We start from the raw sequence: 14,560 nt of genomic DNA, 5'->3' as shown, positions 1-14,560 counted from the left end.
TGGTTGGATGGTATCACCGACTCGATGGACATGAGTTTGAGCAAGCTCCAGGAGTTGGTGAAGGGCAGGGAGGCCTGGCGTGCTGCAGTCCATGGGGTCGCAAAGAGTCGGACACGACTGAGCGACTGAACAACAACAACACCCTCACCCCTACAGCCTGAACAAATGTCGGGAAGCCTTGGGGGTTCAGCCCAGTGTCCCGGAAAAGCCAGCCAACAATCTGCTGCTGGGAAGGCCACAGGTGAGCCCTCTAAGAGGAGCACAGGACAAAGAGCAGAAGGAAACACGGCGGCAAGTTGGTGCTGGTGTCTTTGGATGCAAGGCAAACATGGTGTTTTTCTTCTTTATGCTTTTTCTGAGCCTAGGACATCATGTGGACAAGAACAGCTCAAAAATTCGCTTTATTTTTCAAATATCTTTCAACACATAGGAGTAACTGTACAGTGTGTTACCAGCCCACTGTGCCCAGTCAAGGAGCCAAGGAGTGCCAGGCCCGTCGGGCACTCAGGACCTGCTTCCTCAGGGGTCCTCCCAACACAGAGGAACCCGGACGTCTACAGGCTTGCTCTGTCTCCAAAGACAAGCACGGTTGTGCCAGATGGAGCCCCCAGACCTAGGAACTGTCATTACAGAGTCTTTTTTGTAAAGACCTCCGAGTAATTTCTGATGGTACTTTCTCCTCTGGGCAACAGCTGCGGTCTCTACTGAGAGAAATCAACATGGTTTCTGTTTCCTTGGGCCTCACAGGCGGCAGGAATTTAGATTCACTGTCCCGGGCAAAGATGCATTAATACAAAGGCCCCAGTGCCCTGCTCCCATCCCCCACCTGCCACCTGATCTGCCAGTGCTGTCGGCATCTGGGCCTTCCTGCCCTCCCTTTTCCAGGCCCCCACCCCTCCCACCAGCCTCATGCCCACCTGATACCAGTGTTGGCCTCTTTCAGGGGCAGATCAAGTAAAGAATCTGCCTGCCAATGCAGGAGATGTAGAAGACTCGGGTTCGATCCCTGGGTTGGGAAGATCCCCTGGAGGAGGAAATGGCAACCCACTCCAGTATTCTTGTCTGGGAAATCCCATGGACACAGGAGCCTCGCGGGCTACAGTCCATGGGGTCGCAAAGAGTCTGACACAACTGAGCATCTAAGCACACACAGGGAGTCTTCTTAAAAGATTAACTCTCAGACTCAGGACCACGCCGCTCCCACCCCACACACCCCACACCCCCGCCAGGCAGGTGTGGTAGGCAGATCCTAGATGCCAGGGCAGCGAACTCCCTGCCCTTGACCGTAGCATTGGCCACTGCATTTGGGTCTGGACTGCCCTCTGCTTGCCCCGAGTGTGTCTTATCTCCCCAGAGCTGAAGGACAAGGGCCCAAAGGAGTGCCCAGCAGCCACCTTCTAAGCTGTGAACAGGCTCCCAGCTGTACTCCTCCGAAGCCTGGGTGCCCCGCACAAGGCAGAGGCTCAGGATGCATCTTCTGATGCGTGAGTACATGAGCAACTGTGAACAACAGGAAGGGGAGGACAGCAGGTGTCATCTCCCCCAGACCTGACGGCTACTGAGACTAGGCCATCTCCTGGCCTGGGACCCCTGGCTCCCTCTACCCGCCCAGGGCCCACAGTTGTGGCCTGGGCTCTAGTCTCCATCTCCTGGGCAAGGCTTTGCCCCCCTCCCCTGCAAGGTCCCTGAAGCCCAGTGGGCTCTCCCCACCCCACTCTCCCTAAGACACCCTGTGCCCAGCCCCATCCCGGGTCTCCTGCCATGGCAGAGCCTCCCCACGCCACACCTGCCACCTGCTATGTCTCTGTCTCAGACAGTGTTTATTCCCCACCGCTCCACTCCAATTCTGATGCCTCCTCTTAGCAGCAGGACAACATTCAACCCATATGGAAAGATTTCTCCTCAAAGTTCACCGAAATGAGCACAACTCCTCAAAATCTGGTTGCAACACTCAGTGCCCTTAAAACCACTGTCATCAATCATCCAACAACCGACAGCTGCACTCAGGGAAGCCAGCCAGATTCCCGTGCTTCAAGCCACCATGAGCCAGTTCTCCCAGACAGCTACCTTGGGCCACAGTGGGGAGGGAGCCTCACACCCCACCAGCTCCGGGTCAAGACAGAACTGAGGAACCCTGCTCTCTCACAGGACCCCCAGATGAGAAATATCTTTTCAACAGACCTGATCCCAGCACCAGATCTAAGGACAACCTGCAGAATTTTTCCAAGGTAGAATGAAGATGGAACCTAGGAATTCTACCACTGAGGTGCAACAGAAGAGAACAAGACAAAACACATACACATGCAGCCTAAGTTTTAGAGTGACACATGCTTGAGTCCGAATCCTAGCTCACTGGTTTGTGGCTGGCCAGTCAGGTCACCTCTCTGAGCCTCAGTTTCCTCATCTGTAAAATGGGCAGTAATCCCAAGTGCACAGGACTGTGTGAAAGAGCACATTTCAGAGAGTACCTGTGGGAGGTTCCTCCCAGTGATAGCATGTATAGCTTTAAACATCTTAACTAAAAAGTTGTAAAGTCTTTTGAAACTAGAAATAGTGGTCTGGTGCCCTGTGCTACTGGGTGTATCATTTTGGGAAAGACAGAGAGAAACAACTTTGCTGGAGTAGCCACTGTCGTCATCCAAACAGCCACCCCCCAGACTCCCAGGAGGAGCCTTGGAGGAGCAGTAGGGGGCAGGCAGCAGTGGCTCTCTTCCCAGGCCTCCTGTCCAGAGGAGGAGCCCCCACAGACGAGGGCCAGGCCTCCGGGTCCCCACAGGCACAGACAGCGCCCCATTATGAGGCAGCCTGCAGCTGGGCCCTGCTGGAGATAAAGGCCATGATTTATTCCGCACACCCAAAGGGGGCCTCATTATACAGGGCAGGACACAAGGACCCTACAGCAAGTGTGCTGAAAGAATCCCCTCTCATTTGACCAAACAAGACTCCTCGGTCTCCCACCCTTCCCCATTCACAAGACCCCCTGCTCTGCTGATGGCCAGTGCAGGCTTGGGCACCCAGGCCCGTTGTCATGGCAACCAGCCCCTCCCTGGCCCCCTCCCAGTGGTAGGAAATTACCCTGTTCTGAAACATCCTGTTGTCTGTCGGTCCCAGCCAAGACCCCCACCCAGCCGGCGCCCACTCCACGGCTTCGTAGATAGTCACACACTCGGCCTCTGTGACGCTCGGCGACCCAGCTGGGGGCCGAGGAGGAGGGGGAGCTGGGACACACTGGAATATTCACAGCCCAGTGGCAGCAGAGGCAGCCAGAGGAGTGGCCCGCCACACAGGGGACCCCTCAGGAATGAAGCAGCCTTTCAGGGCCCGAGGGGGTGCAGCCTCCCTGCCTCTCCTTAAATAGCCAGCCGGCCTCTACCCCAGCCACACGGAGCCACCACCCACCCACAGGCTGCAGCCCACCTGCTGCCCCAGACCCGCTGTGAGAGGTAAGGGCAGGGCTGGGGAGCGGGGTCGGGGGCGCGGGCAGCCAGCGTGGGCCCAGCAGAGGCAGAACGGGATAATCTCTGCCATCTCGCTTCAACCTACTTATCGAGGCCTCCCTGGTCTGAATTAGAGCAGCCCGTGGGCGGTGCTCCTGTCTCACTGCGGGGGCTTTTAAAGGAAGAGTGGGTGCCCAGGCTGTGGCCCCATGGCTGCAGCGACAGTCTCCGCACTCTTCTCCTCTAGCCAGGGCACCTGGAGGGGCCCAACGAGTAGGCAGGAGGGACAGGTGCCGGCGACACCGACAGACCGCCTGCCACCTCAGCCTCCTCCCACTGCACGCCCACCCACGTCCCCTCCAGAGGCCGAGCCCTGCACCTGCTCCATGGTCGGGGCCCCCACGCCCCCCAGCCGCCCTGCCCCGAGCACAGTGAGACGTCGAGAGACCGTGAGAGCAGGCATTTCTAGGGACACGTGGAGAGGAGCAGGAGCCCCCCCAGACCCACTGCAAAACCGACATCAAAACTTGTAATGCAGGGGCAGGGTGGAGAAACCGCAACAAGCCTGACACAGCCTGAAAGCATTCTGAAATCAAGTCTGCACCCAGAGAGAGCATGGTGCATGCGGCCTTTAGTGGTGGGGTTCAGAAGGCCCTGGGCAGGAGCAGAAAGCCGGGTGCCAGGCAGCCCACAGGGTGCCCCCTGTGCACACGTAGGGCGCCACGCTCAGTCCACTGCTCGACTGCCACCATTTGGAAAGTCTTGCTTCTTGAACAAAGGGTGGTGCAAACTGTGTCGCTGTTCCTGGGGCCAGGCCCCCAGGAGAGGCGCTGAGCCTGGGAGACAGCTCCACACAAGCCTTGGAAGCAGGGACCCATCAGCCCCTGGAGGAAAAGCAGGCGGAGGTATTGGCTGTCACTGCTGGGTCTTCAGGATCTGGCTTCCTACTCCTGGGCTATTGCCCTGGCCAAATGACCCTGGACAAGTTAGCTGATGCTGAACCTCCATGTCCTCATCTGTAAAATGAGGCAGCGGACATCTGCCCCTGAGGACTCGTGGGCAGTGCCCGGACAGGCCTGCCTCACGCTGGGCAGAGAAGATAGTCAGTACCTGTGAGCAGACCTCATAGAGGGGCTGGGTGATGACTGTACCACCAGTGGGATGGGCAGAGTCTGGGCGTCAGGGTAGCTCAGAGTGGAGGGTACCCAGCTCAGCCCCTCCCCAGCCCCATCAAGACCCCTCCCTTACTTGGCCTCCAGGCCTCCCCCACTTCCCCCATTGCCTCAGGTCACACACACTTGGGAGCAACAAAAAATAATCTCTGTATTAGAATTTTAGGGAATCTGAACCACTCTGGGTCCAGGAGAGATTTGGGCAGGGGGACATCTCTGGATCCCTTCAATAATCAGAAGGTGGCGTGATCAGGCGAGAGCCTCCGCTGGCTTGAGAATGACTGGCCAGATGCTCACTGCCCCTGACTTCCTCCTGCTCAGACAGCTGTGGGGCAGCGGGGGTGCCTGGGGGTGCCCAGGGACCCCAGTGGTGGCTGATGAGGCATGACGCAGAGGGTCAAGCTGCTGCCTGGCCTGACAGCTCCTCACACCCGCACTGCCCTCCTGCCCTCCTAGCTGCCCAAGTCTGAACCGCTGGCCCTGCTCCGTCTACGTCAGGAACCCACACCTGGGGATGGCGCCCAGCCTCACACTCAGGGGCCGCCAGTGCCAACGTCACCATGCTCCAGGAGCACCTGTCAGTCCCCGCCAGGACTGTTATCTTGGTCACTAAAAGGAGAGGACCCCAGGACAGAAGAAGGTCCTCTGTGCCCCAGGTCCTCTGTGGCTCGTGTGTGCAACTGCGGCTCCCCGCTCCATTCCTGCTGCTCCTGTGAGCGCTCCCTCCTGCCCCCTCTGCAGCCCACAGGCGGGGAGTGGGGCTGCTGGGAGGTGGGATCCAGGGGAGCTCCTGAAGCTGCACTGTAGGCAGAGGTGCCCTACGCTGAAACCCCAGGCCAGGAGAAGAGACTGGCAGCTGCCTCCCCAGCCCTCCATGGGGCTGCGGGCCGCGTGGGGTCTGCCTTCTCCTGCCCACATCCGTCCAAGGCCTGGGGGAGGCGGGGCGTTCGGACCTTTCCTCTCCTTTGTGAATCTCCTGAGTCAACCAAAATCAAAATGGGAAATCTGTCACTCTGTCTGTTGGGGAGGGACCACCAGTGACCCACTCAGACCTGGGGTCACCAGACAGAAACAGTTTGTTTCTGAGGCCAGCAGGGCTCTGAGCCATGGCCCCTGGTGTATGCTGAGGGTAAACCAGGAGGGCAAGGCTGGGCAGAGACAGGCCACCTCCCTGGGTCCTGGTCTCTCTGGGGCTGCAGATCTTGGCCAGAATACCCTGGCCAGTCTCTCCACCTCTGGGACATATGGCTCTTCCTCTCCTGGAAAAGAATCTGCCTCCTGATAGTTAAAGTGACCCCATGGACTGTAGCCTATGTGCTTCCTCCATCCATGGAATTTTCCAGGCAAGAATACTGGAGTGGTTTGCCATTTCCTTCTCCAGGGGATCTTCCCCACCCAGGGATCGAACCAGGGTCTCCTGCATTGCAAGCAGATGCTTTTACTGTCTGAGCCACCACGGAAGCTCTAGTTAAACTACTCCAGGTAGTAAAACACCCACTGCAGGCCTGGGCCCACAGGCTTTCTAAGACACAAGTCTCTGCCCACTAACACGCCCGAAGCAGAGCTGGTGGCTGAGTTCAAAAAGCTCAAGACCTTGGGACGCTGGCCCGGACGGCCTTTGGGTGCTGTAGACAGAACAGGACACTGCATTCCTTGTAAGGCCCTCCCGTGGCTGGTGCTGGGAGCACTGGGGAACCTAGTGGACAGGCGGGTCAGGGAGGCTGAGCAGGGTTCACGTGATGCTGAGGAGGAGTCGGCCGAGCCCCCCACACTGGGCTCTCAGGACGAGGTGCCCCACCCATGAGAAGCAAGGCTCTGGGGACTCATGCACCCCACTGGTCAGACAGCACACAGCGGGGAGGGACAGAAGATGCGGGCCCCTCCCTCAGCCCCCACCCCCACCAGGGCCTCAGACAGACAGACAGGTCACCATGCTCTCTCTCCCTACGATGCTGACTCCATCCCCCAGGCCTGAGAGGTGGCCTTCAAGGACCCCAGGGCCCTGCCCAGACTTCCCCATGCTTTACAGGGACACAGCTGCATGGTGGGGAGCCGACCCCAGTAATAGTTTGGCACCCGGGCCCTGGTTTTGGTTTTGCTTTCTGTGGCCTTCCAAAGCAGGGGGTGCAGGTTCGGTCGCTGGTCAGGGAGCTAAGATCCCACATGCCTTGAGGTTTTAAAAAAAAAAAAAACAATCAAAATATAAAACAGAAAGAGTTTCATCCCTGGGTGGAGAAGAACCCCTGGAGAAGGGCATGGCAACCCACTCCAGTATTCTTGCCCGGAGAATTCCATGGACTCTGTCTACAGTCCATGGGATCGCAAAGAATTGGACATGACTGACACTTGCCCAACCCCAGCTGGACACAGGAGGTGCCCTGTAGCCCCCGAGGCAATGCCGAGCATGGTTGGGGTCAGCAGGTACTAGAGGCTTCCAAGAGCTCATGTCTGCAGAGGGTGATGCCTTGCCTGTCCCAGGCTCTCTGAAGCTGGCCTGTCTGCTTGTTCCCTCCAGGCTCAGTGCCTCTGCCTCTGGCTGAAGCATGAATGGCCTTGAGGAGGCCTCCCCAGGTATACTGGCCAACTCCTCCCTGGCCCCTGTGGAGCAATGCGGCCAAGAGACGCCCCTGGAAAACGTCCTCTTCGCCTCTTTCTACCTCCTGGATTTCATCCTCGCTTTTGTGGGCAACGCCCTGGCCCTGTGGCTCTTCATCCGGGATCACAAGTCCAGCACCCCTGCCAACGTGTTCCTGATGCACCTGGCCGTCGCCGACCTGTCCTGCGTGCTGGTCCTCCCCACCCGCCTGGTCTACCACTTCTCAGGGAATCACTGGCCCTTTGGGGAGATTCCGTGCCGGCTCACGGGCTTCCTCTTCTACCTCAACATGTATGCCAGCATCTACTTCCTCACCTGCATCAGCGCTGACCGCTTCCTGGCCATCGTGCACCCCGTCAAGTCCCTCAAGCTCCGCAGGCCGCTCCACGCCCACCTGGCCTGCGCCTTCCTCTGGGTGGTGGTGGCCGTGGCCATGGCCCCGCTGCTGGTGAGCCCGCAGACCGTACGGACCAACCACACGGTGGTCTGCCTGCAGCTCTACAGGGAAAAGGCTTCCCAGCATGCCCTGGCGTCCCTGGCCGTGGCCTTCACCTTCCCATTCGTCACCACGGTCACCTGCTACCTGCTGATCATCCGCAGCCTGCGGCAGGGCCCGCGCGTGGAGCGGCGCCTCAAGAACAAGGCGGTGCGCATGATCGCGGCGGTGCTGGCCATCTTCCTGGTCTGCTTCGTGCCCTATCACGTCCACCGCTCCGTCTACGTGCTGCGCTACCGCGGCCAGCGCACCTCGTGCGCCGCCCAGCGCGCGCTGGCGCTCGGCAACCGCATCACCTCCTGCCTCACCAGCCTCAACGGCGCGCTCGACCCCGTCATGTACTTCTTCGTGGCCGAGAAGTTCCGCGATGCCCTGCGCAGCCTGCTGTGCGGCAAGCGGCTCCCAGGGCTACCCCCCAGTGCCGACGGCAGGACGAACGAGAGCTCGCTGAGCGCCAGGTCGGAGCTGTGAGCCTGGGCCCCGGCCCCTCCCCAACCCCACAGGGACCACCCCGCAGACCCACCGAGGACCCCCTCCCAACCCCACAGGGACCACCCCGCAGACCCACCGAGGACCCCCTCCCAACCCCACAGGGACCACCCCGCAGACCCACCGAGGACCCCCTCCCAACCCCACAGGGACCACCCCGCAGACCCACCGAGGACCCCCTCCCAACCCCACAGGGACCACCCCGCAGACCCACCGAGGACCCCCTCCCAACCCCACAGGGACCACCCCGCAGACCCACCGAGGACCCCCTCCCAACCCCACAGGGACCACCCCGCAGACCCACCGAGGACCCCCTCCCAACCCCACAGGGACCACCCCGCAGACCCACCGAGGACCCCCTCCCAACCCCACAGGGACCACCCCGCAGACCCACCGAGGAGGAGTCCACCTCCCCTGAGAAAAGAACCGAAACCCCAGCCGGTCACCGTGACCCGCTTCCAGGCCCGAACTCATCACCCAGTGCCGAGTCCCGTCTTGGCTGTCAGCAGCCCCTGGTGAGGCAGCGCCGAAGGGCCCAGACGGCCACTTCTCTGCGGGTACTGGACTGATCCTGCTCATTCACAGCCACTAGACACTCAGTGACTTGGACCCCGCCCCCTCCGCACCTCCCCCCGGTGATGGGCAAGGAGGCCAGAGGAACATTCCCGAACAATGAGCGTCTTTCTCTCCAAAGTGCCCCCTGCGAGGCTCTCGGCCTCCTTCTCACAACAGAAACACATGGCGGGGAAGCTTGGCAGAGAGAACACAGGAGACAGACAGAAGGGATCGGCCTGCCAGAAGGCGGGCACGGGTGGGGGCAGGGCTCGGTGGAGGGTCAGGAGAAGGTGTCTAAAGATTTCCTCTCAAGTGCAAGGTGCTTTGAGTTCCCTTTGTGGCACCTTTCCCAAAGGCCCCTGCATTTAGGGGACACAGGCAGTACATGAGAGCCAAACACTGTAAGCACATTTCAGGGTGATCTCCAGGTGACGGCCAGCAACACAGGGCTTGTGGGACACATCAGCTCTCTGTCCCTCCTGGCACACACAGACCTGCATGTGCCGACAATCCCCAGTGCTTCTTGGCAGCTGCCCTGTCCCTTCTGAGTCCTGGGGGAGCACAGACCATGGGTGGGCCATCACAGGGAGCCCAGCTTTGTCACTGCTGGGTTGGGGAGGCACGCAGCCTGGCCCATGAATCTATCTCCCACTAACCCAAACCCAGCAGGGGCAGGATCCTACTCCTCCCCAAGAGGCCTTCACCTGGCTGGCCAAGCTGTGAGGTGTTTTGCTTAGAGGGTGGCCTGTATGCCCCTCACGAGTCCTTTTATGTACTTGGTTATTCTGATCATAAGGGCTTCCCTGGTGGCTCAGTTGGTAAAGAATCTGCTTGCAATGCAGAAGACTGCCTGCAATGTAGGAGACCCGCCTTCGATTCTTGGGTCAGGAAGATCCCCTGGAGAAAGAAATGGCAACCCGCTCCAGGATTCTTGCCTGGGAAATCCCATGGACAGAGGAACCTGGTAGGCTACAGTCCAGGTCACAAAGAGTTGGACACAACTGAAGCAACTTAGCATGCATGCATACTGATCATAAACATAACTGTACTTTAATAACTGAAAGTTATTCTCTTTGGTTAATGCAACTCCCTCCCCAGAACTTCTCTTCCTTCCATCCCAAGAATGGCAAAGTGGCGGCACAGGCAGCAGCGTGGACTGTGCTTCTGCTGGCCCCACAGCCGGCCCACCCCGCACAGACTCTGACGTTCTGCCTTGTGGGTTTCAGAGTGCCAACCTGGGCCGCAGGGTGCCCCACCTGGCTGTCGCCACAGTAATACCTTATTTTCCCGAGCAAGTCCAGCCTTTTCTGGATTTTTCCAGCAAACACTAGAGCAGGAGTCCCTGCGTGAGCTGCAGCTCCAGGCCCACACCTGGCAGGTGACCTCAGGGAGCAGCTCGGGACCCCTGCTGCACTGTCTGCCCCCCGTGGCCCCTCATATCAGCACTCAACACTCAGGCGCCTAGTGAGCACCCTGCAGACACCAGGATGAACAGCACACGTCTCTGCTGGAGAAGACAGACGGACAAGGTCACTACAGCGGCGTTAGGAAGTGGGGCTCCGAGAGAGCAAGAGATGGTGACCAGCGCCCAGACAGGGGAGCAAGCAGGGGGCAGACAGACAGCTGAGGTGTTGCTAACGAGGCAGGTGTGTGCTTCCGTGAGGCCTGATTGCCAGCAGAGGAGAAACTCAAAGTTGGCTGGGTGGGTTCTGTGGCATTTGGGATGCCTGCCAGACACTGTGGAGATGGCATGTGGGCAATGGGGTATTCCGAGGGAGAGGTCTAGGGTGGAGGCCTACATCTGGATTGCCCAGCAAAGACCCACCATTTGGGCCAAATGCAAAGCCCCAAAGGAGCCCGCCATAGAGAGACGGGTGGAGGAAGGGGAATGGAGCCAGGAGAGGGACAGCACAGCCATGAGGTAGGAGACCACCAGAACCTGGGCTCCTAGGCACCCGGAGAGAAGCGGGAGTGGCAGTGAAGGCTGCGGGAGCCCTGAGCAGCTTGGGCAGTGGGGAGTAGATGGAGGAGCCGGCTGGGTGCTGGGAAGGGCTGCAGGGAGTCACCGTGGAGCGAAGGCTGACAGGGTGCTTTGAACCAGGGGGCCACCACGCCTGAGCCATTAGAAATGGACCAGCGAGGTCCAGAGCTGTGAGCCCTGCTGGAGGAGCAGGGAGTGAGCGGGGCTTTGGATTCAGGGACACAGCCCCCGCTGTGACAAGGGAGGGGAGCACAGGTGCAGGGCAGGGGAGGTCAGGGCAAGGGAGGGGGAAGGGAGGTCCTGGCTGTGGGGGTGGGGGTGCTGGAACAGTGAGGGGCAGGGAGGGGGAGGAGAAAAGAGCAGGTGTTCGTGGAAGGTGACAGCTTAGCCTGCTAAGGGAGCCCGGGCCTGAATTTTGGAGCACCCTTGGGTCCCAGCTGAGTGCTTTCCCCCCAGCAGCACACGTGGGGTCTGAGGACAGGGGGGTCAGCTGCAGCCTGGGTGGCCAGGCAGGCAGGAGCCTAACTCACAGCTCCTCATCTTCGCATTGCACCAAGAGCTCCCACTTCGGCCCCCTGCCTCCTGGCTGTCTACCGTCAGCCAACTCCCAAGAGCAGCCCTGAGCCTGGGGTGGCCTCGATTCCTCACCCCTCACTCTCCAGCCCCCATCCTCACCCGTAAACCAGACAGAGTTCTCCTGCCCACCTCGCAGGGATGACAGCGGTGGCAGCCCCATTGGCAGCCCGAGTCACCTGGACCGGGCCTGGGCCTGTGGTGAGGCCCGTCTCACCTGCCTGCATTCTTCACAAAGCCCAGGTCAGCCAGCTCCACATCGCACAGCTCACAGCGGAAGCATCCAGGGTGCCAGTTGTTGTTCATGGCCTTGATGACGCGGCCAATGATGAATTCGCCTGCAGGAGAGAGGTCCTGCTGGCCTTGTGCCCTCCCCCTCCAGAGTTCCTCCACACTGGAGCCCACCTGGCTCTGCCTGGCCCCAGGGCGCCCTCCCCAGAGCTTGGGAAGGTGATGAGCACAGGGGTCCGAAGGCCACTGCTCAGAGAGACAGGGCTCCCTACACTCCCATCCCCGCTTCCCAGGCATATCGTGGAAGCCTTACCGCAGGACCCGCAGCACGGAGCAAACAGCATCTGGAAGTCATGCTCACAGTACTTCCGACCTTCGAACTGCAAATGGGGCCAGCAGAGAAAGGACAAGGAAGGCACTGTCATCCTCTGAGCTGCACTGGTCAGTGGGGTGAGGACCTGCCCTCGGGGAGGCTGGATAAGCACCCTACTTTGTACACCTGCTACCACCACAGGAAGCATTGCGTGGGGGACTTCCTGGAGGAGGTGATAAGGAGTGGAAAGATGGAAGGGGATGGGGGTCCTCAGAAGAGGGATTTCCACACAGGGAGCAGTCAGCGCAAGGCCTGAGGGCGGGACGGGATTGCCCTGTCTGACTTGGGGAGAGTGCAGAGTGAGGGACCTCGAGGAAGCTGGCAACTCGGCAAGGCTGGCCCCTCAAAGGGCCACCGCTGTCTGCTGAAGATCTTGGCCTTATTGGTCCCAGGGGCAGGCTTAGGGCTCGGGGTGGATGTTAATGCCAGGAAGCCCAGGGATCAAGGTTGAATTCTGTGTATCCCTTGGCCCTGTTTCGTGTGTGAGAGGTCCACTCCCCCAGGGGCCACAAAAGATCTAGGGAAGGGACCCAGAAGAAGAGGCACAGGAATGGGGTGCAACAGAGCACCCCGAGTCCTGCATGATGTCCCCATCTGTCTGGGCAAGGAGGACCCTTGCACTGGCCCCAAGCGTGGCCAACACCTACCTCTGCCTTCTCCTCCCTTGACGATTTTATCTGGTTTTCCCCTGTTCCCTAAGAGTGTCTTATTAAGCTGCACCTGGCTAGAGCCCTACCCAGCAGGGGCAGTGGGAATTTAAATCATCATAGGCACATCCACAGAGCCCTGTACCACTCCACCCCTTCACCCCACCTCCACCACTGGCCAGCAATTCTCAGGAGGCACCGTGGGGAACAGCAGCTCCTGTTCAGTCAGGCAGATCACACACCTCCCAGCCGTCTGTCAGCCAATCCCCTCAGCTTCAAAATCTAGCCAGCCTCTGAGCATTGCCATGGTGTGCCCTGAGGCAGCCTGGCAGCATTTGCCAATTTCTGTGGTGTAAATATTCCCACCGTGGTCAATTTGAAGCTACCAAAATGACACTGACGTGGAATTGAGAAGAGATGTCAGCAGCCACCACGGTACTGCATTTCCAGCACACAAGCACAGTAACAGGTAGTGAAATGGAATAAAACAATTAGGAAGTGATGAGTTTTGAGTATCTGCTACTTTTATCTCATTGTATGTATACATCATTCAACTTTTAATAATGACTGTATTTAGCAACCAGCCTGCAGGATCGCTGAAAATTTAACAATCTGCTCTTGGGACCGAGGGCAGCTCAGCCCTTCCCTTCCATCTGGATTACCAAAGAAATAACTGGCTTCTGGTCCCACCTGTCCTCCTAGCTTCTGTCCCCACCCCTGCACAGTCTCTCCTCCACATAGCAACCAGAGAGGCCCTTTTCTACTGTCAGACAGACAGTATGGGTCCTGCCCCTCCCAGGATGAAGCCTAAGGCCCCATGAAGGCCTGCAGAGTTAAACAATTCTGCCTGCCCTCCCTCATCTTCTGCCGCCCCCTCTCATTTCCTCTGCTTCCATCACACCAGCCTCCTACTGCTCCAAAACCCACACACCCCAACCTCAGGGCCTTTGCGCTTGCTGTCCCCTCTGCTGAGAGCTCTTCCTGCAGGTACACACATGCTCCCTCACCTCCTTCAGGTCTGCTCAAACGTTACCTCCCTGCTCAGGCCCCCCCACCCCCACCCCCAGGATTCCTTATAACCTGAGCACTTAGCAGCATCAGGTATATGTTGGTTATGTTTACTGTCTGACCTTGGGGGCTCCCAGAGATGACAGGATGAACAGTGACTCCTTCAGCAGCACGCACACCAGGAAAGCACTGTTCACGGAGGTGAGGGCTGGGCCCCTGAGGGGTGGCCAGCAAGGTTCTGGGCTGGCAGGAGCACCACTCGGCCCAAGGCCCGGCACGTCTGCGTCTGTCACTGGAGGACCGTGGCCAGGCGAGGCCCGCAGGCTGCCAGAGGGCAGACCCTGAGCTGGGCCAGGGGCTTGGGCTCCGGGAAGCAGGGGCAAGGGTCAGGGAGCACGCTCACCTCGTAGAAGAGCCCCTCGGGGAAGGGCCGGAAGCACTGGGCGCACACGAAGCAGTGCTCGTGGTATAGCTCTCCGTTGCTGTTGACGATCCGCTCGGCAGGGGCGAAGCGCGCCTGGCAGCGCTGGCACACGGCGTTGGCCAAGGCGCTGGACATGTTACTGCAGGAGAAAGGAACAGAGGTCAGGACCCGCAGGCCGCACTCGAGGGACACACCTTCTGGGGCGGAGCACAGCACCATCCCCACCCCAGGCTGGCCTTGGCACCGTGGAGACTCAACATGCAGTCGGCCCACGCTGCCCCACACCAGCTTGGGTCACCCCGTGTGGCTGTCACCCACCCCTGTGGCCACCGTGTGCCGAGGACACGCCAGGTGCCAGCGTGTGCCAAGACGCAGTGGCCTTCCCAGATGACACCCCTGCCCAGCGTCTCCAGCTCACAGACGGACAGGCAGAGGCCTGGAGAGAGTGACCCCCCGAGGGCCACAGTGGGCAGAGGCAAAGCCGAGATTAGAACTAGTCGCTCACCCTGGAGCCCCATCTCTCCCCATATCCCGCAGCCCCCAGTGCCCTCTGTGGAGGCTCAGGCACAGGGCAGGCC

The 14,560-nt window shown here is 59.6% G+C and overlaps 2 protein-coding genes across 6 annotated transcripts in view; one reads left to right on the top strand and one right to left on the bottom strand.

The window, feature by feature from the left end:
• LIMS2 (LIM zinc finger domain containing 2) overlaps positions 1–14,560 on the bottom strand; it is a 43,641-nt gene that overhangs the window by 4,199 nt on the left and 24,882 nt on the right. For all 5 annotated transcript variants that reach the window (XM_043894006.1, XM_043894004.1, XM_043894003.1 and 2 more), the window contains exons 2-4: positions 13,962–14,121; positions 11,844–11,910; positions 11,517–11,637 (exon numbers count right to left, since the gene is read on the bottom strand). In XM_043894006.1, coding sequence (XP_043749941.1) covers positions 11,517–11,637; positions 11,844–11,910; positions 13,962–14,117 — 344 coding nt within the window. In that variant the 5' untranslated portion in view covers positions 14,118–14,121. The remainder of the gene's footprint in view (positions 1–11,516; positions 11,638–11,843; positions 11,911–13,961; positions 14,122–14,560) is intronic.
• On the top strand, positions 3,166–8,279 carry GPR17 (G protein-coupled receptor 17). The gene is made up of 2 exons (XM_043894007.1): positions 3,166–3,443; positions 7,125–8,279. Exon 2 carries the CDS (start codon positions 7,153–7,155, stop codon positions 8,170–8,172), a length of 1,020 nt encoding a protein of 339 aa, XP_043749942.1. The 5' UTR covers positions 3,166–3,443; positions 7,125–7,152; the 3' UTR covers positions 8,173–8,279.

Source organism: Cervus elaphus, chromosome 33 (genome assembly GCF_910594005.1).
Source record: "Cervus elaphus chromosome 33, mCerEla1.1, whole genome shotgun sequence".
In the NCBI taxonomy this organism is placed as follows: Eukaryota; Metazoa; Chordata; class Mammalia; order Artiodactyla; family Cervidae; genus Cervus; species Cervus elaphus.
Note: the sequence above shows the minus strand (reverse complement) of the source record. Positions and strands in the feature narration are given on the sequence as shown.